General features: G+C 44.0%; 2 protein-coding genes across 5 annotated transcripts in view; both read right to left on the reverse strand.

Annotated features, from left to right (window-relative positions):
- Positions 1-8: 8 nt before the first annotated feature.
- LOC106564856 (vacuolar protein sorting-associated protein 54) lies at positions 9-17794 on the reverse strand. Of its 3 annotated transcripts, none has more exons than XM_014131321.2 (23): positions 17588-17794; positions 15799-15973; positions 15127-15371; positions 14697-14781; positions 14504-14538; positions 14132-14263; positions 13657-14042; positions 13162-13288; positions 12164-12271; positions 11871-11926; positions 9145-9241; positions 8266-8618; positions 6885-7014; positions 6512-6693; positions 6290-6402; positions 5295-5358; positions 5080-5185; positions 4850-4937; positions 2436-2557; positions 2218-2298; positions 1983-2090; positions 1655-1749; positions 9-1363 (listed from the first exon to the last, which is right to left on the reverse strand). In XM_014131321.2, the coding sequence occupies exons 2-23, from the start codon at positions 15941-15943 to the stop codon at positions 1258-1260; spliced, it is 2964 nt and encodes a 987-aa protein (XP_013986796.1). In that variant the 5' UTR covers positions 15944-15973; positions 17588-17794; the 3' UTR covers positions 9-1257. The 3 variants fall into 3 exon arrangements, with proteins under 3 accessions (XP_013986796.1, XP_045547241.1, XP_045547240.1); XM_045691285.1 differs by lacking the exon at positions 17588-17794 and adding an exon at positions 16580-16721; XM_045691284.1 differs by lacking the exon at positions 17588-17794 and adding an exon at positions 16555-16576.
- An 833-nt stretch (positions 17795-18627) lies between these two features.
- The window catches only part of LOC106564855 (E3 ubiquitin-protein ligase pellino homolog 1), a 62380-nt gene continuing 55658 nt past the window's right edge, over positions 18628-25349 (reverse strand). For both annotated transcript variants that reach the window (XM_014131317.1, XM_014131318.2), the window contains exons 3-7: positions 24569-24698; positions 24211-24312; positions 22150-22359; positions 21728-21916; positions 18628-20525 (exon numbers count right to left, since the gene is read on the reverse strand). In XM_014131317.1, coding sequence (XP_013986792.1) covers positions 19938-20525; positions 21728-21916; positions 22150-22359; positions 24211-24312; positions 24569-24698 — 1219 coding nt within the window. In that variant the 3' untranslated portion in view covers positions 18628-19937. The remainder of the gene's footprint in view (positions 20526-21727; positions 21917-22149; positions 22360-24210; positions 24313-24568; positions 24699-25349) is intronic.

A 25349-nucleotide genomic window follows, 5' to 3' on the forward strand; every position in this document is an offset into this window, starting at 1 on the left:
CCAAAGTGGAAATTCTTCCATGTTTTATTCAGTTTCCTGGGATTCAAGACAAAACGCTCAGGCATGCGGTCAGATTTTCAGTTTGCCACACTTCCTTACCCATCTTAACCAGAGCAGCAATGAGGGCCCAACATACACACAGGAACTCAAACAGTATACTATTGTCTGTCTTTGATAGTTATCAAAAGTAGGCACTTTTGAAGTAGACCGCTTTTTATATACCATTGGATCCTCTTGCATGAGGTGTAACGTTCACACAGGCAGTTAATAGAACTGAGGAATAAGACTGTTTTGGTTAGAGCTCGACTACAGACAAACCAATCAGAGGCTAATGTTCCTTCATGCAATAAAACAGGTGAGAACACTGGATAGAACTGTCACGACTGATGCAGTGGAGTTTACTGGCCATTTGATGCATCCTTGTTGGAAGATAATGACTTAGCGCAGTCATTACAGAGAGGGGACCAATTGTGCATAATGTCTGTCAGTTGACAAGCAATTTAACTAACCAGATTGACTAGCAATGCTCAGTGGCATTATTATTGGAGAAATTGCACAGTAAAAGGTTAAATAAGTGCCATGGAAGGGAATGCTGTATTCAGTGCAAATTGAGAAGACGTCAAATGTTTAGTCAATGAAAGACCAGTGGTCAACTTACATGACCATTTAGCTTAAACACAGGTCTGAATTCGTCAGAGTGGCTTTGTTATTCGTTGACGGACGTGAGAAAAAAATATATAAAAATCGCTTCTCCAGTAAGCGACATGTTCTGAACCATGTCGACATTTCAGGCCAATCAAAGTCTATAGTTGAATTGCACACAGTGTGATGAGGTGACAAGCAGCAGGTAGTTGCGTCCTAAAAGTCTCTCGTATCTCAGAGCTGCTCTTTAAAAGAAAGCCCATGTCGGTGTCCGCTAGTGGTACACTAAATAGGGAATATGGTGCCATGTTACGTAGCCTGTCCTGCATCATGGCCGCTTCAGGGGCTGGTCCCACAGCGTTGCTGCCTGGGGAAGTTTCTCCCTTGAGGAAGCACCACCACTACCAGACTTCCGCTCTCTTTCTGTACCCAGACAGTGCCCTCTTCAGGTGGCTTCAGTGAGATCCATGGTCCCCTGGGCAGGCTGGCTGCTGGAAGGTGAAACGGGTACAGTCTCTTTACAACAAGAACCTGATTAGAGTTAGTTTCTCCCTTCCCTCCAGGGTGAGTTAACATGGCGTCGCACTGTATGTAGAACGACTACTCCCCCCATCATCACCTCTTCTGCTCCCAGATCTCAGCCATGTTCAAGTCCAGCTTTTCAAGTGCCCTCAGTGATTGAACGTTCTCAGTGTAAAATGCCACATCCACCGTCACCAGCCTGGAGTGGGGTGAGAGTCATTATGGGGGGAATCAGAGAAGTGCTTTCAAGTCATCATTCAACAAGTCCATTGCAATTATAAGGTACATTGTCCTTTAGTGACAAGAAGCTGTTTTATCGGACACATTAAGCCTAGTTCTGGACCAAAATCACTTTCATTAGAGATTCTCCACTGAGCATCCTTTTTAGTACGGTCAAGCAGAGATAATGTAACTGTTGGACACATTTTTTTGGCAAGATTACAGAAATGTTGTTCTCTCTCAACCACCACAGAATCAGAGAAACACCCACCCATGTTGAGGTCCACCGTCGTGGTGCACCCCGAGACGGGCCAGCTGCTTTTTAAGGTGCATTTTAAAGCTTGCATTGATCCTCAGGAACAACATCTAGGCCCAGAGGGGGGGGGGGGAAACAGACAGTGTTACCCTCAACTCAACATGTCTAGTCAGTCGCGACTGCAATGAAGACAACCTGGAACGTGCCCAGTATGGTATAACAGCGCATGAGAATAGCGGTAAAAGGTACCGTAGTTACGTAGTACATTGTATTATTCAGAAAGACAAATTTGAATCATTAGAAGTCATTGAATAAGCTCTGTGGTATCGTTGTCATATGTTACCTGTGTCTGTTCCTCAGGTAGCAGCTCGTAAAGGGCTTCGTGCATTTTAGCCATTTGTTTACACACGTTGCGAAAGCAGGCCGAGGGCATGGGGGCCTTGACTTCATACTGGCAGGAGACGGAGTAGATATTCACATGATACACTGATTGACATTGGCTACAGCGATCTTTATAAAGTGGTATTGCAGGTTAAGACGGGGAGAGTTTGAGAGCGGTTCGGACCTGTAGAACTCACCTTAGACAGCACCTTCTCAAACAAGCTGTCCATGATCGCCATCAGTTTAGTGGAGATCTCCGTTATGTGATCGTTGTAGTCCTGGCCCAAAACAGGAAGGGGAAAATTGTTTTATTAAAACTGAAGGCTTGCACATCGTGTCGCTCACGGTTTACAAGTGAATCTCTGAACTAGTGTACTGTCCTCGTGCGTGCAGGTCTGTGGATGTCAGTGCTCACCTTAGTGATGTGGTCAAAGTGCCTGAGGACGCTGTACTGCTTGGGCGTCAGCTTGGTCTCAAAGTGGGCCCTGATGACGGGAATGTAGTGAACCACCAGCTGAAGACAGCGAGAGGCCAGGGCTGAGGAAAGACACCCACACACACACTAAATGTGGAGGTAACCCTGTAGTGGGGCAAAGCCTACGGTTCATAGCAAAGCACCGGGTTGTGTTCAGTAGGGCAAACACCATAGACAATTTAAAATGTTTGGAAATGGAAAATGAAATTGCGCCTGTCTTATTGGACACGACCAAGTAGTACATAGCAGAGTTGAGCGGTTGGAAATCCCGCTTCAAGTCCTTTCCAACCGCTCCACTAAACACCGCTCTGCGCCCACAGGTTAAACTGCCGTTCCTAATTCGCTCCATTCATTAAAATCACTATTTAACCAACACCTACATCTATTTTTGTGACTACCTGGACCTACCATTTGGTTTTAAAGTATTGAAACTAAGCCATATGATTTGAATAAACATGAAAAGGTAAATATGAGAAGCACATATCATTTCAAATAGGCTACATGTCATATTAAACAGCATATGAACACTAAATAGGCCAGGAGCCAGACAGGATGTGAAAATTATTTATATTAATTCAAGGCTATAGCCTACAAAGAAATACTTTCAAGCATTTGCGAGTGCGACACAATTGGCTGGTAGGGACATAAAGCGCTCAGCACGTAAACGTTTTGCTGTTAAATGATTATAGTCTATAAGATGCACATATAAGCGGTGACTTAATTTTTATTTCATTCGAAGTAAATGAAAAATGACAGTGCCTTTGAATTCATTTTTAGAAACAGGAGTTTGGACAGTCGGTGGATCTCATGTGAAGGAGCCTGTCGGCCAGTAGCAGACACTCTTCTCCTCTCTCAGAGCCACTGGGGATGCTAAACACCCTGTTGGCCACTATTGCTAGGCAGAGATGCAGTTGTTGTTTTCTAGAAGCAGGCCTAAAGGTTTATAGGCAAAATAACCCTATCCGAACAGAAAGCTTCTTGAACATGGGAATATGCCAGGCCTATTGGCCAAAAATAAATTACGGCCTATTGTATAGGTAATAGAACAAAAATGAATACAACTTTTAAGACACCTGACTTTTAGTTTAGAAACACTTTGCTACAATGGACACACTTGCAGTGTATTCGGGAAAGAATTCAGAACTCCTTGACTTTTCCCACATTTTGTTACTTTACAGCCTTTTTCTAAAATTGATTGAATAGTTTTTTCCCCTCCCTCAATCTACACACAATACCCCATAATGGCAAAGCAAAAACAGGTTTAGATATTTAATATATATATATTCAAACCCTTTACTCCGTACTCTGTTGAAGCACCTTGGGCAGCAATTAGAGCCTGGAGTCTTCTTGGGTATGACGCTACAAGCTTGGGACACCTGTATTTGGGGAGATTCTCCCATTCTTCTCTGCAGATCCTCTCAAGCTCTGTTAGGTTAGATGGGGAGCGTCGCTGCACAGGTATTTTCAGGTCTCCAGAGATGTTCGATCAGGTTCAAGTCCGGGCTCTGGCTGGGCCACTCAAGGACATTGAGACTTGGTACCTTTCCCCAGATCTGTGCCTCGACACAATCCTGTCTCAGAGCTCTTACGGACAATTCCTTCGACCTCAGAGCTTGGTTTTTGCTTTGAGATACACTGTGGGACCTTATATAGACAGGTGTGTGCCTTTCCAAATCATGTCCAATCAAGTTGTAGAAACATCTCAAGGATGATCAATGGAAACAGGATGCACCTGAGCTCAATTTGAGTCTCAAAGCTAAGGGTCTGAATACTTATGTAAATAAGGTATGTTTTAAATTTGTAATACATTTGCAAGAATTCCAACAACAACAAAAAAATCGGTTTTCGCTTTGTCATTATGAGGTCTTGTGAGGAAAACAAATAATTGAATCCATTTTAGTTGAAGGCTGTAACGTAAGAAAATGTGGAAAAAGTCAAGGGGTCCGAATACTTTCCGAATGCACTGTAGTCATCTACCCACCTCATTCCTTTCTTTTAGCATGTCCATGTAGTAAGTACACCATCATGCTTTCGGGATGTGTGTCCAGATTCCACAATGATTCTTTAGTTGTGGACACTACATCCTTCTCTTGCTCTTGGTCCTCATCCTTGTACGTCCCCTTGATTTAGCAGCTGTGTGTTTTATCAGTTTCTTTATGAAAATATTTAGCGAACTCCATGACAGTAGCAAAAGCAAGGGGCTGTAGATGGCAGCACACAAGTAGACTACAGATGCATGCTGGGCCGGGCATGCCCTAAGATTGTGAACTGAGCGCTACTGGAGCGGCGTGAATCGCACTCCGCTCTCTAGTGAAATTGGGCAAGACGCTCCTCTCACATGCCCTGGTACATACCCAGGTTTTTAGTGGTGATGGTCTTGAGTCCCACCACTTGTAGTGCTCCTGCCCCCAGGACCAGCTGGCAGCTCCGCGAGTTGAAGTGCTGTCAAAGGAGGGGGGAGTCAGGGACCATTCAATACAACACGGTGGCAGTTTGTTAGTGGGATGCTTGCCAGGTAAATGTAGCCAACTCTCAGACCATCATTCTAGACTGTTGCCACATAGCGGGGGTGGCGTGTTGTTACCTTGAGTAGGTCTGAGAGGCGGGTGAGCATGTCCGTGGAGATGGAAGGGATGTCGTTGACACACTGACAGTACTCCAGGAAGATCCGTATCAGTAGTAACACCGTGCTGATGAGGAGAACAGAGGTCACCAGGCAATAAGGGTCTTATCATTTGTCCTACAAGCCTTACGTTTTGAATGTGGGAGTGGAAATGAGCATTTATTGTAGTTACCTACCCAACAACAGCATATTTCTGGCCATCAATGTGCAAATAATCACTTGGTTTCCTTTCTTCTGTGCCTGGTATTGAGAAGAAGACAGGAAATAAACTCAGTCAGTCTGGGGACAGCCAAATATTTTTTGGGGGACTGACCATCGGGAACCTGGACTGACAGTCGTGCAGAGCGTGGGTCAGTGACAGACCATGGTAAGCATGGTATACAGGGCATAAAGTTCACTTTAGTCCACCAGCCACTGTGGCAGGTCAATGAAAAGATCTACCAGCCACTCAGGTCTTTCACCAGCCAAACTATTTTTGTCATAATTCCATAAACGCCAAAAAAAAAACAGATGACCATGCTTTGTAATGTTTCTAAAAAAGACATTAGTAAGAAGTAATGTGGTATATTGCTGAATTTCATTTCATTTTTTGTGACCTGAGTCTTAACCAAAATACCAGACAAAATGTTCAGCTGCCCCTTTAAGGGTGGGAGGTTACCATGGTAACTGAGCCACTCAGTGGTCTCCGGTGTCTCTGAGAGTTGGGATCCGTCTCTTTGCTATCAGTTGAAGCAACAACCTCGCAATGTAAATAACCAAAAAACATGACAAAGTTTTACATTGCAGACTTTCGAGTAAATTGGACCAACTTTTATGAAGCCTGTGCGCAGCGCCTCCAAAATGAATCTATCAGCACTTCACTCAGTGTGCATAGCTCCCCTGCCAGGCTGTGTTACTGCGAGGTGGGACATAGGATTCCTATTTCTTTGAGCGATTAGCAGCTATGAAACAGAACAGCAGAAATACTTTGAAAACAACTACTGCAGCATTTTTCTAACCCTAACTGCGCTCATACTTGACTTTTGACTATTTTTATTCGCAAATGTAATACTCACACTGTAAAGTCCTGCAAACTGACCACCTGCCTGGTGAAATAGACATTCTAACCTGCCAATATCTAAATCTACCCGCAGGTGGCAGGTGTTCATTTTGTGCTCAAATGGTATGTTACCTTGGGATTTGCGTTCGGGTAGTGTGATCCTGCCATCTGCTATGGAGTTAACCAGGTCCTGGAATTCTGCAGGAACCTCTGCCTGCTTCCACCGCTCATTGTCCAGCAGCAGACTGGAGAGAACCCACACGCACAGTTAGGATAGATGGTTTAAGTTCCTGAAGTATTGCACCTCTATTCCCTATTTAGAAGTGTGTGTGTCTGTACTCGCCAGTCTAATACCTGAGCTTGGTCTTACGCTCCTCGTGGAAGCGGTGGACAAAGCGGTTGGCCTGGCTCTGTAGCGCCCCCCTAAGGGACACACTGCGCCTGCAGCACAGCTTCTCTGTGTCCCTCACAAAGCCTTCCACCGCCTGGGACAGAAACACAAACTCTGCCGAGCTCAGACGCTCCAGGGAGCCATCCTGACGGAGAGCGAAAGGGATTTTTTCAAGGTTACAAACATGAAATATTACTAGCAGGGTTGAATTTATTCCCATTTTACTTTGTCACTTCAGAACATCAATGGAAAGTCACACATAAGCCAGCTGACAGTGCATTGGTCATGCTGCGTGTTGTTTATCCTGTCATGTCATGCGTTAAACGAGCTAGCTACCTTGGCTCTGGCCATGAGGACTTTGACACAGCGGTCGTGGCTGACGTCTGAGGCGGTGTAGAGCAGCTCCTGGATGTTATTGGCCACGCGGCCCAGCTCCAGGTCACTGGGCATCATGTCCTCACTGGACCTACAGCCAGACAGACAGCATAGAAATACAATTACTAGAATTACACTTTTTTTGTAATTCTATTGTACAGAATACAGATGGAACTTAGGAAGGGACACTCAGTAGTAGACAATACAAAATAAAGTATAAAAAAGTAATTTGCTTTATATAGCAAGCAACGGTCACGTGACTCACTGTCTGTAGGAGCGATCAATTTTTTGTGAACGGGGTGCTGTACCTAATATACTGTCCAGCGAGTGTATACTTTCATAATTTGTTTGAACTGGTACTGGGCTACCTTTCAGACGAGTCTTGTGAGGCGTCCTAGAGAGACCCACCTTTCCACAGAGGGGTTATATTAATGTTGTTGCCAAAACTGTTTGGATGCTATAGACGGAAGGTGACAGATCGGCAGTACTGACTTCAGACCAGTCCCGTGACGGTTGTGGGGGTCATAGAGCAAAGCGGAGTTTGTGAGTCTCTCTATAGAGGGGTCATAATAGTCGTTTTTGTGAGAAGATCGATTTTCAGGATGTCTCCTGGTCTGACAAACACTGCTGTGGCTCGGCCAACTTCCACCGCAGATGGCCGACATCAGAGGATGCGGTGGATATATCTAGCTTAAAACAGAGATTTCTTTTTAAATGAGGATTTTTTTTATTATGCCAACTTGATTTCCAAAGGGGAGCGGACATCGACTTTAGGGTTAACCACAGAAATTTGTATAGAATTGCAGGAAATTAGCTTTAAAACGGCAAAATGTTCTCTAGGCTCCATGGGAGAATATGTAGAATTGCAGGAAATTGGCTTAACTTCAAAAATATGTTTCTACACCACCAAAATGGGGGCCTCTAAAATGTTCTCACTAACGGACCGACTGCGCCCCCTGCCACGCCCACCACCTAAGCCCCTTTTTTGATCCAGAATAACCCTGTATTCTTTTGTTGGGGTACGCTCACACCATTCAAAACACAGAAAAGCTGCTTTTTAGCATAAAACATTTTGTAAGGTAAACTATTTCACGCATATTGTAATTATTTATAGATCATATCTGATAGAAATCTGGAAACACTGGACAGTTACTTTGATTTCCTGAGTGTATACAGATGTGCAGCATGTATTGAATCTTTTTCACACTGCCTTGCCAACCCAAACTTTACTTTTTTTGAATAATAACCAGGCCAGCACAGCATATCCTGACTCAGTAGTGTTAACCTGACTCAGTAGTGTTAACCGTGTGTTTGTGGTTGGTGAAGGTGGTGAGTGACTCACGAGACGGCGGCCCCTCCTGGCTGGAAAGCATGTTCCCTGCTGGAGGACGACTCGGTGGTCCCTGAGGCAGAGTCACTACCACAACCATCCATACGTGACAGGGCCTGCCTGGGCCCCACGGTGGAGCTCTGCTCGTGGCCTGTGCTTGCCCCCAGGTGCAGCTGGGCATCATTGAGAGCGTCGCTGATGAACAGGCCCTCGTGGGTGAGGTAGGCCAGTTCTGCTTCCTCCTGGTTGAGAGGGGTTCCTGGGGCCTCAGTCAGGCCCACCGCTGCAGCCCGCTCCAGCAGACGGCTCTTCTGGTTGCTATCCAGCGCCTCCAGCACGACATTCCTCACCACACTCAGCGTCGCCTGTGGGGCACAGCATAAGGACAAACTTATACGGCAGAGGAACTAACTACCAGGGTTGTGGTCACTTCCATTTAAATTCCAGTCAATTCAGAAAGTAAACAAATTTCAATTCCAATTAGACATTTTCATTACTGAAAAGCTTCTTGAATTGAAATGGAATTGACACCAACCTTGCTAACTACACAAGATAAATGAAAGGCACAGATCATCAACAGAGTCCTACACAAAAGTATTAATCATGTACTACAATGGGCCAGTAAAATAATGCACTTTAAAACAGCTGGTTTGTACACCAACGAAAAACGGCAAAGAAAGATGTGTAGACACTGCCAAAATAACAAATGCTGAAGTGTTACTCTATTCTTCTATGCCAATTTACATAGCAAGGCATCTAACTACCTTTCTTTTTTTACCTTTCAATAAACTTTCTTCAAGTCTTCTCTTCAGCAAGAAGACAATTCCATAAATCCCATTTTGATTAAATCTATCTGACCGGGATTGTGTTTTAATAAAGTATGATCCTTACCTTGATCCTCTTCAGGAAGAGAATGAAGTTCTCAAAGACGGACTTCAGCAGCTCAAACCACTGGGGGAAGGTCATCAGACGCATCTGGTCTGCCAGCCTGACCAACCAGAAGCAGAAAGCAGGGTTGTATTCATTAGTGCAAACCATATCAAAATGTTTTGCAACAGATAGAACCCTAACTCTGTTGAAAAACATTTAAAAAAAAATAAGTTACCTTCAATTCCTATTACTAACAACTCAAATAAGAACTTGCAATCATTTTTTGCTTATCTTTGCCAGCTTAATGTTTATTTTGGAAATAACAGAGCTCTACAACGGAGGGTCATACCAGCAATGCATAGCATTTTTACTCATGTGAACAATATATATATTTTTACTTTAGGTCTGCTTCAGTGGCTTTCATGGGTAGGTAAGCATTGTTAAATGAGGACTGATGTCAAACTACGGTAATTTTGTATGTCCAAACATAAATACTCAATTACATTCAAATGAATGCGTTCATGTGGCGTACAGTGCCATGTCCCTCAAAATGGTTCTCTTACATTTCTAAATGAGCCAGGTTTTTCACCATGTTTCCCACATGTTCAGACTACATTGAGATAAGACAGTGCAGTTTTTTTTTATTATTATAGGCATTATTTTATACACAACTTTGTCTGAATATTGATGAATTGACCCCATGGGTCATGAAATGTGATTTAACCTATTTATGTTGCCTAATAGTGTTGTCAACAATTCAAATATTCTTTTTTTTTTTACCCAATTCTTAGTCCAACAAAGCGCCTATGCAAAGCCCTCGCTGTCAATAAGAAACGTATTCAAGGGTCAGCCTGCCAGCTGAAAATATTTGCCAGTGTGTGTATAGGCTACATACCCCTCCCACCTCTGAAGCATATGCTACTGTAGCCTACTGACGTTAGAAGCATGATTAAGAAATTAGGGAGATCTTTCTAATTACAGAAGAATTAGGCCCACAGAATTATACCCATCACATTTACATAAGTATTCAGACCCTTTACGAAGTACTTTGTTGAAGCACCTTTGGCAGTGATTACAGCCTTGAGTCTTCTTGGGTATGATGCTACAAGCTTGGCACACCTGTATTTGGGGAGTTTCTCCCATTGTTCTCTGCAGATAATCTCAAGCTCTGTCAGGTTGGACAGGGAGCGTTGCTGCACAGCTATTGTCAGGTCTCTCCAGAGATGTTCGATCGGTTACTGGCTCTGGCTAGGCCACTCAAGGACATTGAGACTCCCGAAGCTACTCCTGCATCGTCTTGGCTGTGTGCTTGGGTCGTTGTCCTGTTGGAAGATGAACCTTCGCCCCATGCTGAGGTCCTGAGCGCTCTAGAACAGGTTTTCCATCAAGGATCTATGTACATTGATCCTTTCATCTTTCCCTTGGTCCTGACTAGACTCCCAGTCCCTGCCCGCTGAAAAACATCCCCACACCATGATGCTGCCACCACCATGCTTCACCGTAGGGATGGTGCCAGGTTTCCTCCAGACGTGATGCTTGGCATTCAGGTCACAAGGTTGAATCTTGGTTTCATCAGACCAGACAATCTTGTTTCTCATGGTCTGAGAGTCTTTAGGTGCCCTTTGGCAAACTCCAAGCAGGCTGTCATGTGCCTTTTACTGAGGAGTGGCTTCCGTCTGGCCACTCTACCATAAAGGCCTGATTGGTGGAGTGCTGCAAGATGGTTGTCCTTCTGGAAGATTCTCCCATCTCCACAGAGGAACTCTGGAGCTCTGTCAGAGTGACCATCGGGTTCTTGGTCACCTCCTTGACCATGACCCGTCTCCCCCGATTGCTCAGTTTGGCCGGGCGGCCAGCTCTAGGAAGAGTCTTGGTGGTTCCAAACTTCTTCCATTTAAGAACGATGGAGGTCACTGTGTTCTTGGAGACCTTCAATACTGCAGAATCTTTTTGGTACCCTTACCCAGATCTGTGACTCAACACAATCCTGTCTCGGAGCTCAACAGACAATTCCTTCGACCTCATGGCTTGGTTTGTGCTGACATGCACTGTCAAATATGGAACCTTTATATAGACAGGTGTGTGCCTTTCCAAATCATGTCCAATCTATTGAATTTACCACAGGTGGACTCCAATCAAGTTGTAGAAACATCTCAAGGATGATCAATGGAAACAAGATGCACCTGAGCTCAATTGAGTCTCATAAAGTGTCTGATACCTTATGTAAATATGTTATTTATTTTTTTTGCTTTGTCATTATGGGGTATTTATTGTGTGTAGATTGCGGGAGATTTGGATTTATTTAATCAATTTTAGAATAAGGCTGTAATGTAACAAAATGTGGAATAAGTCAAGGTTTCTGAATACTTTCCAAAGGCACTGTATGTCTCTATTTATGCAACAACAAAAAAGAGCCCTGTCCTAAACAATACGTTTCTATCTCACAATCTAACGTCACGCCCTCAACTAGATTTCCACACCCACATTGTTTTCACAGCCCTCGTGTCATACTCCGAGCACTCCTTTCAATAACAGGATGTCAGATTAACGCAGTCTCACTCGTTGTTGTTGTTAAGACAACCATAAACAACTGGTTTAGCTTCCTTTCCTTTGTTGAGGATGGATTCTCAGAACACCAGGCCATATTTTGACCACACCTCCAGTGCATTCGGGAGATATTACCTTCAGCTCAATGTGCTCAAGAAAATACAAAACGCATGCAATGTATAGCTAGCTGTACTACTCACTTCGTGACGATGTCAGTGTCAATTTCTTCGATCTGCGACACCGAGTCGAAAACAGACTGTGGGATAAGAGTATGTTACTTTCCATATCCGTTTAACTAATTCAAAATGCATTTCTCGTTTGATACAGGTGTGCTAGCTCAGGAATAGACCAATAAAGTGGAACTGGGAGGGGGTGCTGGAGGAGAGGTTTGGGAAATATTCTTAATATGGCAAAGTCCTTTTCCTAATTTCACCATAAAATGTTTATGATCATGAATATAGTCTGTTCTGATACTTTTTGTCTGGTCTTTTACCTGTGTGATGATGCTTTTGGCTGCTAGGATCATCTCGTCGCTGTAGATGTCCAGAAAATCCAGCTTCCGCTGCCTCAGCAAGCCAAACACCAGAGACTCCAGCCTGTCCTGTCTCCCACACACACACACACACACACACACACACACACACACACACACACACAGAGAGTGAGCAATACTATAAAACCCAATAACGCCAATCAGACTTATTATTCACTTCAAGAGATCAATTATGATAAGACACCAATTCATCAATTAAATTACAATAAACTAATAAACAAAGAGATTCATATTTCAAACCAATTAACACAGTGATTTCCTCATAATGGAGATAATTCAAATCTCCTTCAGAGTCATTCAAAGTTCCATACACATAACAAAAGGCAATTGGCAATTGTGCTACTGAAACATAAATTAGGTTGATGATTGAAGATATCAACACACTGATGTTTTCCTCTGATCTGAACAAGCTCGAGATTGCCCCAAACGTGCCATTTTCCTTCACTTGATTCCAGCCTTCCCTGTAGCTCAGTTGGTAGAGCATGGTGTTTGCAACGCCAGGGTTGTGGGTTCGATTCCCACGGGGGGCCAGCACAGAAAAATAAAAAAAATAAAAATGTATGAAATGTATGCATTCACTACTGTAAGTCGCTCTGGATAAGAGCGTCTGCTAAAATGTAAGTAACAAACGGAAGAGTCAGACCCACCTTTATTGAGACTGAACGTTTGTATTGCATCTGTGACCACTGTGACAAAATAATAACTCAGTTTGGTGCTCCAACTACACATTCTCCACCTTTACGGTTGAACTCAACCTCAATCTTAAAACCAGAACGTATTTTTTCACACATTCCCCCCCCGTCTTCTGACAGCGGATTTAGTGCATTTAAACCTTTGTTGTAGCCAGGTAAGTAATCTGAGAACGAATGAGTTAAATCTAAAAACGACCACAGAATAAAATATAAACATTGTTTATATTTTATCTCAACGGTGCAGACCTTCTCCATGACCTGTCCGTCGTCCTCCAGACTCCTGCTGAGGTCACTCCTGGAGTACATGCTGAAGTCCTCCACCATCATCTTGTCTATCAGCTTCTCCATCTCACACAGCTGCGAGCCCAGGTGTCTGCAGGAGGGGGAAGACAGGAAACGTCAGACACATCACAAGGCCACACTAAAATACACAGAGTATTTCACTATGTTTAACTATGGGCTGGGACTCATGTTTAAAATGACTTGTATTGACACGAAACTCTGAAAAGCATTGTGACGAGAAGTGGTGTGTATTTTAAACCTTTAGCGTGATACAGTTCTGCCACCATGCTGTATTGGTGCTTCAAGCTTACTCACAATAAATAGCTGGTGTGGACTGCTGCTTACTATCATCTGATGTACGATAGTCTCATATGAGTGTCAGCGCATTTAAATCAGACGAGTGTCCCCACCGCGTGCATAGATCGATCCTGAGTACGTAACACAAACATCCCCCCCCACCTGAAGCTGTGTATCCCCTGCAGCTCTAGCTGCAGCACCTCCTTGGTGGTGGCGATGAGCTCCAGGGCCCCAACGAACTCCGAGGTGGAGAGCAGCAGCTGCACAGTGGGCTGGCTCTGATGCACCGCCGCCATCAGCTTCAGCTTGTTGTGCAGCCGCGCGCAGTTGGAGCGCGTCAGCGCCTGCCGCAGTGCCTGCAGTGGGCCTTCGCACATGATGCGTTCGATGGCGGCCGTGCGGCCCCGGAGGACTGCCACGGCGCGGGCGGTTTCGGTGAGTCGGTCCTGGAGCTCGTGCTGGGAGGACATGGCGTGGAAGAAGGCCTCGGAGCGCAGGGAGATCTGGCGCGCGATGCTCACCTCCACCACGTCGAGGTAGTGGCTCAGCTGAGAGAGAGAGGGAGAAGCCAACAACAGGAAACATGACGGTGAAGCAATGAAACAATGCAGGATATGACAATTTTCCGTCGGCTCACCTTTTCCTGTAGTAACCGTGACGATGCCATGTCCCTACTGCTCTTCCCGCCAGCGCTGTTGAAGTGGGACCATGGTAGGACCGCGTTAAAGGTCGTTGGGTCGTCTAGCGCAAAATCAGGCTTCATGAAGATCTGTTTAAGCCAGATATTCATTTTGGAATCCAGAACCAAATATTATGTGTGCTGCTCTAGCTAGTCTAGGGAGATATTAATACAATTAAACAATATATTATAAAAAAAAAAGTGAATGGTATGACCGTTTGAGAATCATGAGAGCATACAGTCAAATCAAGGGGGCAAAACGGTTCAATAGGGCTCTAGAAATCCCCACAACTCACATGGTTACAACACAAAACAAGAGGAAATAAATACCTTGGGCACCTGCTCCAACTCTGTTCTTGATTTGTCTACGAAGAACAGAAAGTGAAAAAGCACATTTGTTGAATCAACTCACTTAAACACAAAGGAAATGTGATATTTGACAAAACTAATAAGATAGATTTGTCCGTTAGGCCCAGAATAGATACTGTAGGCGCCAGGTGCAGAGCTGTTTAATATCGCATACCGTGGTTGTTTGTGATGCTGGAGACAGCATCCAGCTCATCCTTGTTGGAACAGATATTCTTGCATCGCTCATGGATTTTCTCCCTCTACAGAGAAACACAGACATGATTTAGTTTAGGCCTAATAGCTCATACAGTTTAATTATAGTGGATGTATTTTCTTTGTGCTATTTTGACCATGAGTAAAGGGAAGAGACAAAGTCTTAGAAATAGCTTAAAATGCAATGTTCAATACATTGCACAGGGCAGTTCCAAGGTAATAACCAAACAACAATAACCAACCACCTTTCTTTACCATTGCAACATGTTTTTAAATGTTCTCTGTTGCATGCCCTAATGAGCGCAACCCAGGCCAGACAGTGGCCTCTACTTCAGTCCAATCTACTGAATAATTCACACTGAATGACAGAGGCAGCGGGGTGTATTCGTTACCTGAGCTGTTTCCTGCAGGTAGGGGCCAAAGTGTTCCTTTGTGATGTTGGGGAGGTAGAAGGAGGGCGTGACTTCTGTCTCGGCAAAGTCCAGGCCCCAGGTTTTGGTGAAGAAGTCAGACTCCCTCTTGGCCAGCCGTGGGTCGTTCAGCGCGGCTGGGAGGTTCACCTTGGAGTTGTACACCGTCCACCTGTGCTGGTCGGCCACCACCGACGGGCCCTCGCACAGCCCCCGGGCTGCCTCGCCTGCAAGGGCACGTGGAAAATGAAGTCAGTAGAAACCTTCAGCAGCAATAAAACGTTCAATGCATTTTGAGATGCATTCCACGGTTGCGCTCCAGTTCTCTAGCCTGACCCACCATCCTCAACGCTGCACTCTCATTTGAGGCTACCTATTTTTCTACCCTTCACCAAGAAGTGTGCACTCGTTCACTTCCGCTCATGCATTTAAAAGCTTTGGATTGGTGCAAGAATGGCTGGAGGGAGCTCCTTACACCAATCCATTCATTTTAAATCCATGAGGGAGAGTGTACAAGTGCACACTTTGGGAGAGGGGTAGACAAATAGGACTGCATTCAGCATATGGTTGATCAACAGTGACACAAGATGAACCTTTATATATATTAATCTTGTAAGAGTGTTGGCCAACCATAAATGTAGGCTAGTTCTTTACCCGTGGGCTCCTTGGGGCAGACGTCGGGCAGGGAGTGGATGGGCCTGTAGTGTCGTGAGGAAGGGTCCCTGTCCTTCTGGAAGAGACCCTCGCTGCCACCACTGCTGGGATGAGGCACTGGGGAGGAGCTGTGGCTGGAGGCCATGGCATCGGTGCACCTCTCCGCAGAGGCTAGCTGAATTAGCAAACATAGCACTGAGTCAGAGAGTATCAATACAAAACAAAGACATAGCCTAAACATTCATGTTTGCGGTAACAAAATATAAAACCTAAACCGGACCATCTTCAGAGTTCTTAGTCCAAGGGCATTGAAAATAGGGCCATAGAAAACTAAATGTTGAGAGAGGAAGGATACAGTGGAACACTTGTGTCAATAGTCAAACAATTCAGTCAATCCGTTCAAATGTCAGCCCATTTTTCTGTGCACAGCAATGACATTCAGTTATTGTCACAAATCACTAGAGTGAAGTGAAAGTGCAGATGCTGCAGATGTATTGTCGCTCAGACAACTGTGGCTCAGAGGTGCAGTTGAGCAGGTGTTAGGCTATAATCCGAACAGTGAGAAAAGCGATGCCTTTTGACTCACTTCCTCTGTGTATTGATTCAGTTATTGCTTTGTGTGCATAACTAGCCCTGTCTACCTAAACTGAATGATCAAATTAAAAGTAATTCACCATTGGTGATTAAAGTGGAGGGTGCCTAGAACAGGTAGGTTAACCAATATAATCAGACTAGAAGACAGTGTTGTGTAAGCACCTGAGACCGTGATAAAACTGCTTACAGGAGCAAAGATCCTCTGTTGTCTAAATAGTCTGTTGAAAAGATTAGGGTGAAAGGTGGGCAGGTACCTATAGCCTACAATCAGCTCCTGTCAATATGGATATGTATTGTTGTCAGTTTCAGTAACATACAACATCGAATGCATGGTGAAATAAGCAAATAAATGATTTATAGCAGACATATTAAGTCTTCATATATGACTGATTTACACCAACGTCAGGTGTATCACCAGACACTGAACACGTCATTGGGCAATGACGTCGTAGCTGCCTATATCAACAACGTCAAATGTTAACGCGCGTAGCTTGCTAACAGTAACATTGACAGTTACAATAAAAAATAAATTCGCTGGCTGAGGGCTATATGGATCAAAACTGTACAATGCAAAATGTCAAGAAAATATAGTCAGCTATCTCTGCGATTCAGATAATGTTCCAACACCACCAGGGATGATGATGATGATGTGGTCATTTTTTTTTTACTAGCTGGGTATCTGATCAGATTACAGTTTTAACTGACAATCTAGTTAGCGTTATTTGTTTCACTTTTTAAATAGCTAGATAGTAGATAGGTGTTTGCCTCACCACACTGCTAGACAACTGCAGCTTCTTAACGTTAACTATCTCAGGTGGGGAACAAGATAGTTACTTAGCTAACTAGAGTTATCGTTCTAAGTTAGCTAGCTACTGTAGTTAACTATAAAACACCGCCGTCCCCCATTCGCATTTCCCCGTCATCCGGCAACATTAACTGTCATTGACCATTTTTCTAATTACTCTTTACAGACGATATGCGATTTACTCTCCGAGCATCGATATTCGAGTAGCTACCCACGACTGCAGCAGCCTGAAGAGACCAGCTGGTTTACACGTAGACTGATAATCGAAGCTAGCAAAATGTTAGCCATTTGACAGCCAAACAGAGACGGAAGCAGTCCACACAAATACATGATCGCTGAGCTTTTTTTGAAGAGTAGACAAACCAAAAGAAGGTGCGCTATGTCTGGTACCTGTTGTTAGAAACACATTAGTTCTTGATTGTTCTTTCCACCATCACGCTAACATTAGACAAACCAGGCGAAAACATCAAGCAAACTGCCGGTATAGTAACCATAATGCACTGCGCGAACAATCTTCTTCGAGTTCTTTCGAGCATAACCACGGAGTCACTTTCATCACAGCACACCACCTACTTCACTGCAGGATGGGCGTGGGGGGCCACAAAAAAAAAACGGAATTCATCATGAGGGGCTGCAGTGGGTCTGCGTACCCACATCCATACTCCCCCCTCCCCACCTTCTGAGCAAAACATTTCAGTTCCCCCCCTCATGGGAGTGAAGAGATACCAAAAATGTTTTAACCTGTTAATTTCCTGCAATTTTACACATTTTGCCATGGGGCGGAGAGAACATTTAGCAATTTTATAACTCATTTCATGCAATTTTACTCATTTTGCCATGGGGTGGAGAGAAACATGTGCAGTTTTACATCATATTTCTTGCAATTCTACACATTTTGCCATAAGATGAACGCAAATGTTTTCAGTTTTTAATATGATAACTGATGATCAATGGGCCCCACCCCGGTCGGTAGTTCGCCCATGCTTTCTACAAATTTAGATAGCTGGCCGCTAGACTAATTTACCAATCGAAAAACTTTTAGCTGACATGGGCTAATTGAGTGACTGCTGATGCACAAACAAATTTCGAAATAGCACCTTGTGTATTCTATTATTCCAACTCTCAACAATAAATTGAGAACCTGAATTTTTTTTTTTTTTTAAATACAAATATAGTTGCCCATCCCCTACCTACTGCTTACAACTGACAATTTTCACATTCTCATAAGTGGAAAAAGTCATTTTTATGTGAACTAGCTAGTACTGTCAATCCAAATGAATACTGTGTATAATAGGGTGAATGTTATTGCATATCTTATTTATTTTAGCTAAATACACCAAATATCTAGTATACATGAGTTCTGTCCAGTTATTGATGATCTTGGATTCCAACAGTGGATTGGAAAAAAAGAGAGCACTCACACAAATGTGAACAATTTCAAAGCTTTTAACTTTTATTGTTTCCAGTTGGTAAAAAAATCTCATCTGCAACAGCAACCCTTTTTGCAGAAATAATACTCAACATCCTGTATGAAGGCATCAGGCGATCAAGAAGATATAATGCAGAACAAATTGGTAAAACTTGAATATAAGTTGGTTGAACAGTAAAGAAAATAAGCTCTCACACATTACTGAAATTGGAGTACAAATCACTGTGTAAATTAAGATCAGAAGACAAAACACGGGTACATTAACATACACAGAAACATAAACATAAATATTATATACACACTGAAAGCAGGTACACATGGAAGATGAGAGGGTCAAATTTTCATACCATCTGAAAAGTCAATGTGTTTAGCGCCACACTTCAATTGAACAAAAACGGATCACTTGCTTGCTTGAACACATTCTGGACACTCAGATAGGTGTCAATGTCGACAAGTTTCCACCAGTCAATTTGTAGATCTGTTTCTCCAGTCCTTGTACAGAAGGGTACACAGAGAGAAAAGTGATCGTTTTTTATTATGTACTTCTTCCACTTCTTATACCACCTTATACCTGCTGATGTGGTGATTGATAACATTAAGATAGGGTACATGTTGGGATTCATGGTAAAAAAAAGGTATACGGTCATAAGCAATTTTTTTTACGCAATCGCCAAATATTGATTTACTAGGCCTAGTTTAACAACATGGGTCTTCATGTCTAAGAAAAAGGAGGTCACTTCCAAAACAGTAGCTAGCATTACAAAGTATGCTTGTTTCTGCTACAATTGCCTCATAAGTTTCAGATAGAAAAAGAAATGGCTATAAACATCAAGCCACACCACACATCCTCACAATGGATTTTGCATCAGAACATTACAAATCTGCACCTGTGGAAGAGTTTGCTGTGTTAGCATATACTGTAGCGCTTTTTCATTGTTAACATGAAAATAGAATTATAGTATCGAAAACAGCACTGCTAGAAAAAAGGTCACTTGAAATGAGAGAAGCAAAAAAGGTATTCTGTAGCTCTCCAAAATATTTAAGTTAAGAAATGTTTAACAGTCCTTTAGCTGTTTTTCCACCATTCACTTGGTTATCGAATGGCCATGGGTCATGGTCATTAGGGCACCAAACAGAAGAAAACTGTCTGACACAGTGAGGGACTACCTGGATTTTTCCAATAAGAAACTCAAATGTTCATTTTCTGTTGCAAAATGTATTAAGATGTTTTCGGTTGTGTGCCCTAATGATCACAACCCTGGTAGTTGTGAAGCGTCAGTTGGGGTTTGGGAGGAGACCACTGTCCATTATCTAGTCCAGGGGCCCTTGGAAGATGAGTCTGAGGTAGCCGCTCTCGCCGGCCAGTTGCTGCACACAGAACGGACAAGCGGCGTGGAAGGTGTGCGTGCCGTGTGGCAACGGGATCTGGCTCCAGAACGCTGCCGTCTTCTCCGAGCACACATGACCGCACGGACTAAAGGCGTGTGTGGGCGGTGCTGCATCCAGGTAAAACCCCGCCTCACACCCCAGCCATAACGGTACATACGGCCCCCTGGTTCGGCACATGGGGCACTCCCTCTCCCGGCCCACCTCCACCACCTCATCCTCGGGCTCCCGTCCTTGGCCTCCCCAGCCGTGGTAGCCGTGCACATGGCCGCATCGGAGGTAGGCCCAGGGCTGCTTCTCATCCAGGATCTCCTTGCGGCGGAGGCTGGGGAAGGCCAGGGTGTTGAAACCCACGGGGCACTGGGGCCGCCCGGCATTCAGCTCCTGTCGCAGGGCCTCCAGGTGCTTCACGGTGGGGGTGCGCGAGAGGCCCTCGGCCGTGCGCCACAGGAGGGTGGCGCCGCACAGGTCGATCAGCGAGCCGTCCACCAGTTCCTGGCTCTCGCTCTCCACCTGCAAGAGACACAGAGATATTAGCAAACAGATGGCAAGATATTAACAAACACAATACAAACACATGCTCCACATGGTGTTGCTCTGCAGCCTGCCTTGATTAAATGTAGACGGCAACCTGCGATACCACATTTTATAGCTGTGGGCTGAAGGGGGGATCCCGGGTTCTCCATTAAGGACTTAATGTAGTGCTTTTCAATTTTTATGGAGTGAGGAGAGATACTGTAAGTATATTTCAGTATTATATTGAGCATTGTCCTGTATTATTGGCCTTCGGTATGTACCTCAATAATAGATCAAAGAGGTCTTGTTTTTGTTTCAGACAAGGTGCAGACCTGCTGTGACTAAACCCATTGAACCAGCATCCCTTCCTCTCTTTCTCCCTTATCAGCTCTCGGCATTTCCTCCCCCCTTCCTTGGCCGTTCTCATGCCTCAGTTTTAAAGTCTAAAGGCCAAACCACATCATAATCATAATAACATCATGTCTCAGACTCTCAGTCATTCCTCCCAAAATGAAGGTGAGGGGGGATTCCTATGAGAATTCCTCTGACATACTGAAATCTTCCAAACTGACTGTGTGGTCTCTGGGAGAAGGAACTTAAAAGTCTAGAGTCAGGGTTTTCCAGGGGAGGTTATTATCGGTGACATAACAGACCTATCACACTATAAATCAGATGCTGATTTCTGTGTATGAGAAACAGAGACCTCAAACAGCTAAAGCCCATCCAAACAGACTATTCTGTACAACTGAGATAACTCGTGAATTTGTTAAGATGTCCCATCTGCTCATATCACAGAGCTGTTGTTTAATGGCTTAATGAAGTTACCCAACAATAACATTTTGGAGGACGGTAGAGTCTATGTTCTGAACATTTTTTCTAGAGTCAATTGTTCCAAGTTAGAGTGAGAACTGATATTAGCTGGCGGCTTCCATTTAATTAGTGCAGTATTAATGCTTCAGAAACATCTACTTAAAACAATGTCCCTGCAAAACAATGGCAAGGCATGGCTTACAGGGAGTAGACTCACTCAATGAGACTGCACAGGAGTGTGTGTGTGTGTTTGAACATGTTATGTTTCTGCAAGTGCTCACATCTACACATGTTAGGGTTGTTACTTCATGTGTGCGCACACATCTGTGTGTGTACATGTGTGCTTGTGTGCATGCTTGTGTCTATGTATGTATCTACTAGCTACCCACCATCTTGCCCCGTTGCTGGGCTGAGCGGGTCTCTCTGAGGGTGAAGACTTTGCCACAGACAGAGATCTCTCTCCACACGCCCGGCTTGGAGTCCTGCGTGAAGCCGTGGCGAGGGTGCATCACCAGCACGCCATTAGTGGTCAGCCCGTCCATCTGACCGTCCTGTGTCCTCCACTTGGCTGCCTTCTCCTGGGGGAAAGAAGGGATAGAAAGTAGAAAAGGAGAGTTTCAGAAATATGTGTGCAATACTTTTAGTTCTAATAGTTCATAGTTATTTCAAGGTTATATTATGGCTTATAAACGTCATTGCATCATGAATGCTAATTGCAAATGCTTACAGAGATACAGGTATATCATATTAGTAGTATTTCTATCCTAATTATATGGCAGCTATTTTGTTTTCATCACAATCACCAACTCACCCCCAGGAAGATGTTCTTGGAGGAGTCGAAGCCGGCGGCGTAGATGCGAGCGGTGTACGGCGGGCTCCGCTGGCAGATGATGCGGCAGGCGAAGCGCGAGATGGTGCTCTGGATAGACTGGGTCTGGCCCTCCCCCCCGTGGCTCTGCTGGCTGCCAGGCACTGTGTCCGTCACCACAAAGTCTATGGGGCTCTCTGTGGAACGCCCAATCTGGGATGGAAGGGAAAAGAGGTATATGAGTTATCAGAGTGTATACTCCATTTAGCTTTAGTAATGTTCTTGCAACAAAAAAAAGCTTTTAGAGAGGCATATATAGTAACTAAACTGATTCAGTTCTTTATTTAGATTAGCTTAAGGAATCCCAGATATGTGTCTCAGTACTGAAATGGCTTCCTTTCCTTGTCTCCTTTTTATGTGGTCTCTCAACCATTAGTGCTTTTACTAAGATTGTTGCCTGTTAGCCAAGCCTTCTATCGTTTTCATGCCATTCATTAGTTAGAGTTGGCTAAAACACATGCAGATCAGGACCTGGACTATGAGATTGAGAGAAAAGACAGGTGGCTAATTAATGTAGGAAAGAAAGGGAAACATTTTCAGATTTATGTTAGCTGAGGCTGTCATCGATGTCATGCAGAAGTAATGGAGTAACAGCACCGCTGGCCACCGCCAGACTGTTCACGCCTGTAAATCACTATGAATGGAGACAGTCGAGACAAGGATCTCTGTGTGTGTGTGTGTGTATTTAGACTTTCAATGCATGTGAAGAAAGACACTGCTCATTATTATCACTATGATATTTGTTCCTTGGGTGTGTGAATGGAACAATTATTCTCTACTTAGGGAAACTCATTCAGGAGACAGCAGGGACGTAAAAGAGGGAGAGTTAGAGAGAGATGTAAAAGAGAGAGAGAGAGAGTGTGTGTGTGTGTGAGGGAGAAAGAGAGTGTGTGTGATTGATAGAGAAGGAGAGAGAGGGGGGAGAAAGAAAGAGAGAGAGAGAGAGAGAGAGAGAAAGAAAGAACATTGAAGAGTGATGTAAGAGAAAGAGAGAGAGAGAGAGAGAGAGAGGGAAGAAAGGGTGATGTGGGCTTATCAGAAAGGAATGGCAGGGTGCACCTGAGCCCCACACGGTCTAACTGCTTAACTGCCTGCTGAATCAGCTTCGAAAAGCCACAATGTCATTCGTCAAATCTGTACAATCTATACAGGATGTACAGCAGTGGCAGTCGGTGACGTTCAAGAGGAGGGAGGATGATATCTTTTTTTATGAGCATGGCCTTATTTCTATTGCAGCATATTGGATGACTGTTATTCATATTACATTCACCCAGTTCAATGTAACATTGATAGGTTTAGGCTACTACATGATACTCAAAGTTTCCTTATTCAACCAAGCCTATGAACGCTAGCCTTTTAGAGCATTTCATGTTTACAGATGTGACTGATACGGGGCGATAGTCATTTAGACAGGTTACCTTGGTGTTCTTGGGGACAGGGACTATGGTGGTCTGCTTGAAACATGTTGGTACAGTGAGGGAAAAAAGTATTTGATCCCCTGCTGATTTTGTACGTTTGCCCACTGACAAAGAAATTATCAGTCTATAATTTGAATGGTAGGTTTATTTGAACAGTGAGAGACAGAATAACAACAAAAAAATCCATGTCAAAAATGTTATAAATTGATTTGCATTTTAATGAGGGAAATAAGTATTTGACCCCTCTGCAAAACATGACTTAGTACTTGGTGGCAAAACCCTTGTTGGCAATCACAGAGGTCAGACGTTTCTTTTAGTTGGCCACCAGGTTTGCAGACAGGGTCAGGGAGAGGTTGAAAATGTCAGTGAAGACACTTGCCAGCTGGTCAGCGCACGCTCTCCGTATGCTTCCTGGTAATCCGTCTGGCTCTGCGGCCTTGTGAATGTTAACCTGTTTAAAGGTCTTACTCACATCGGCTACGGCGAGCGAGATCACACATTCGACCATATTAATTGGCAAGACAGTACAACAGATCTGGGACCAGGCTTGTCTTGAGCAGTGAGGACTCGCTGGGGACACACTCACCTGGAACATGTCTGTATTGCTGTCATGAGTGTACTCCACCACCACCGTCTGGGCCCGGGACAGAGTGTAGGAGATACTGTGCTGGTCCTTGTTGCTGATGGCCTGCAGGTGGTGAGGGAAATGTTTGATGTTAGGAGTAGCAGGATGATGTCATTACCAATTACATTTACTTCAGGCGCCCCATTCTGAGTGGAGATATAATGCCTATTATAGAGAGAAGATTGTGTATTAGTGCAACAAGAGACAATGCCGTCACTATTGTCTTGTTTTTGTCAAGCATACATAACATTATATAAGAGAGTTTCTACGATTACAGAAATAGGTCTTAAATTCAAGCATACTGTTTCCTAGCTCCTACCTTGGCTGCCTGAGGTGTGCACGCCACGTGTACTGTGCTGGGTTTCACCCCGCTGGCCTTGGGTCTCCGGCACAGTGCAAAGCGGCTTTTCCGCCTCCCCCTGTCTCCGTTGGGTAGGGAGCAATTGTACCTGTGTAGACAAGAACACACCCCATATAAATTGACCATTTTAATCAAGACATCCTGGCAGTGGGATCCTAGCCTGGTGTTCCAGTCTGTTTCGTGCTTTAGCAAACTCCTCTCTTTATTCATTTGGTGTCATAGCAAAGGATATGGAAGAGCAGTTGGCTATGGCACTTACAGTATGAGGCCAGGCTAGGGGGAACCATCAAATGTGGGAAAAGGCCATCTTGAAAAGTTACAGTACAAAATAATCTGTTGATTGTTTGTTTCATCATATAGGATATATACAGTGCATTCGGAAAAGTATTCAGACCCCTTGACTTTTTCCACATTTTGTTACATTACAGCCTTGTTCTAAAAAACAGTTTTTCAGAAATAAAAAACAAAAATACCTAATTTACATAAGTATTCAGACCCTTTACAATGAGACTCGAAATTGAGCTCAGGTGCATCCTGTTTCCAATGATTATCCTTGAGATGTTTCTACAACTTGATGATAAATTCACTTGATTGGACATGATTTGGAAAGGCACACACCTATCTATATAAGGTCCCACAGTTGACAGTGCATGTCAAAGCAAAAACCAAGCCATGAGGTCAAAGGAATTGTCTGTAGAGCTCCAAGACAGGATTGTGTCGAGGCACAGATCTGGGGAAG

This window comes from Salmo salar, chromosome ssa12 (assembly GCF_905237065.1).
Source record: "Salmo salar chromosome ssa12, Ssal_v3.1, whole genome shotgun sequence".
Taxonomy (NCBI): domain Eukaryota; kingdom Metazoa; phylum Chordata; class Actinopteri; order Salmoniformes; family Salmonidae; genus Salmo; species Salmo salar.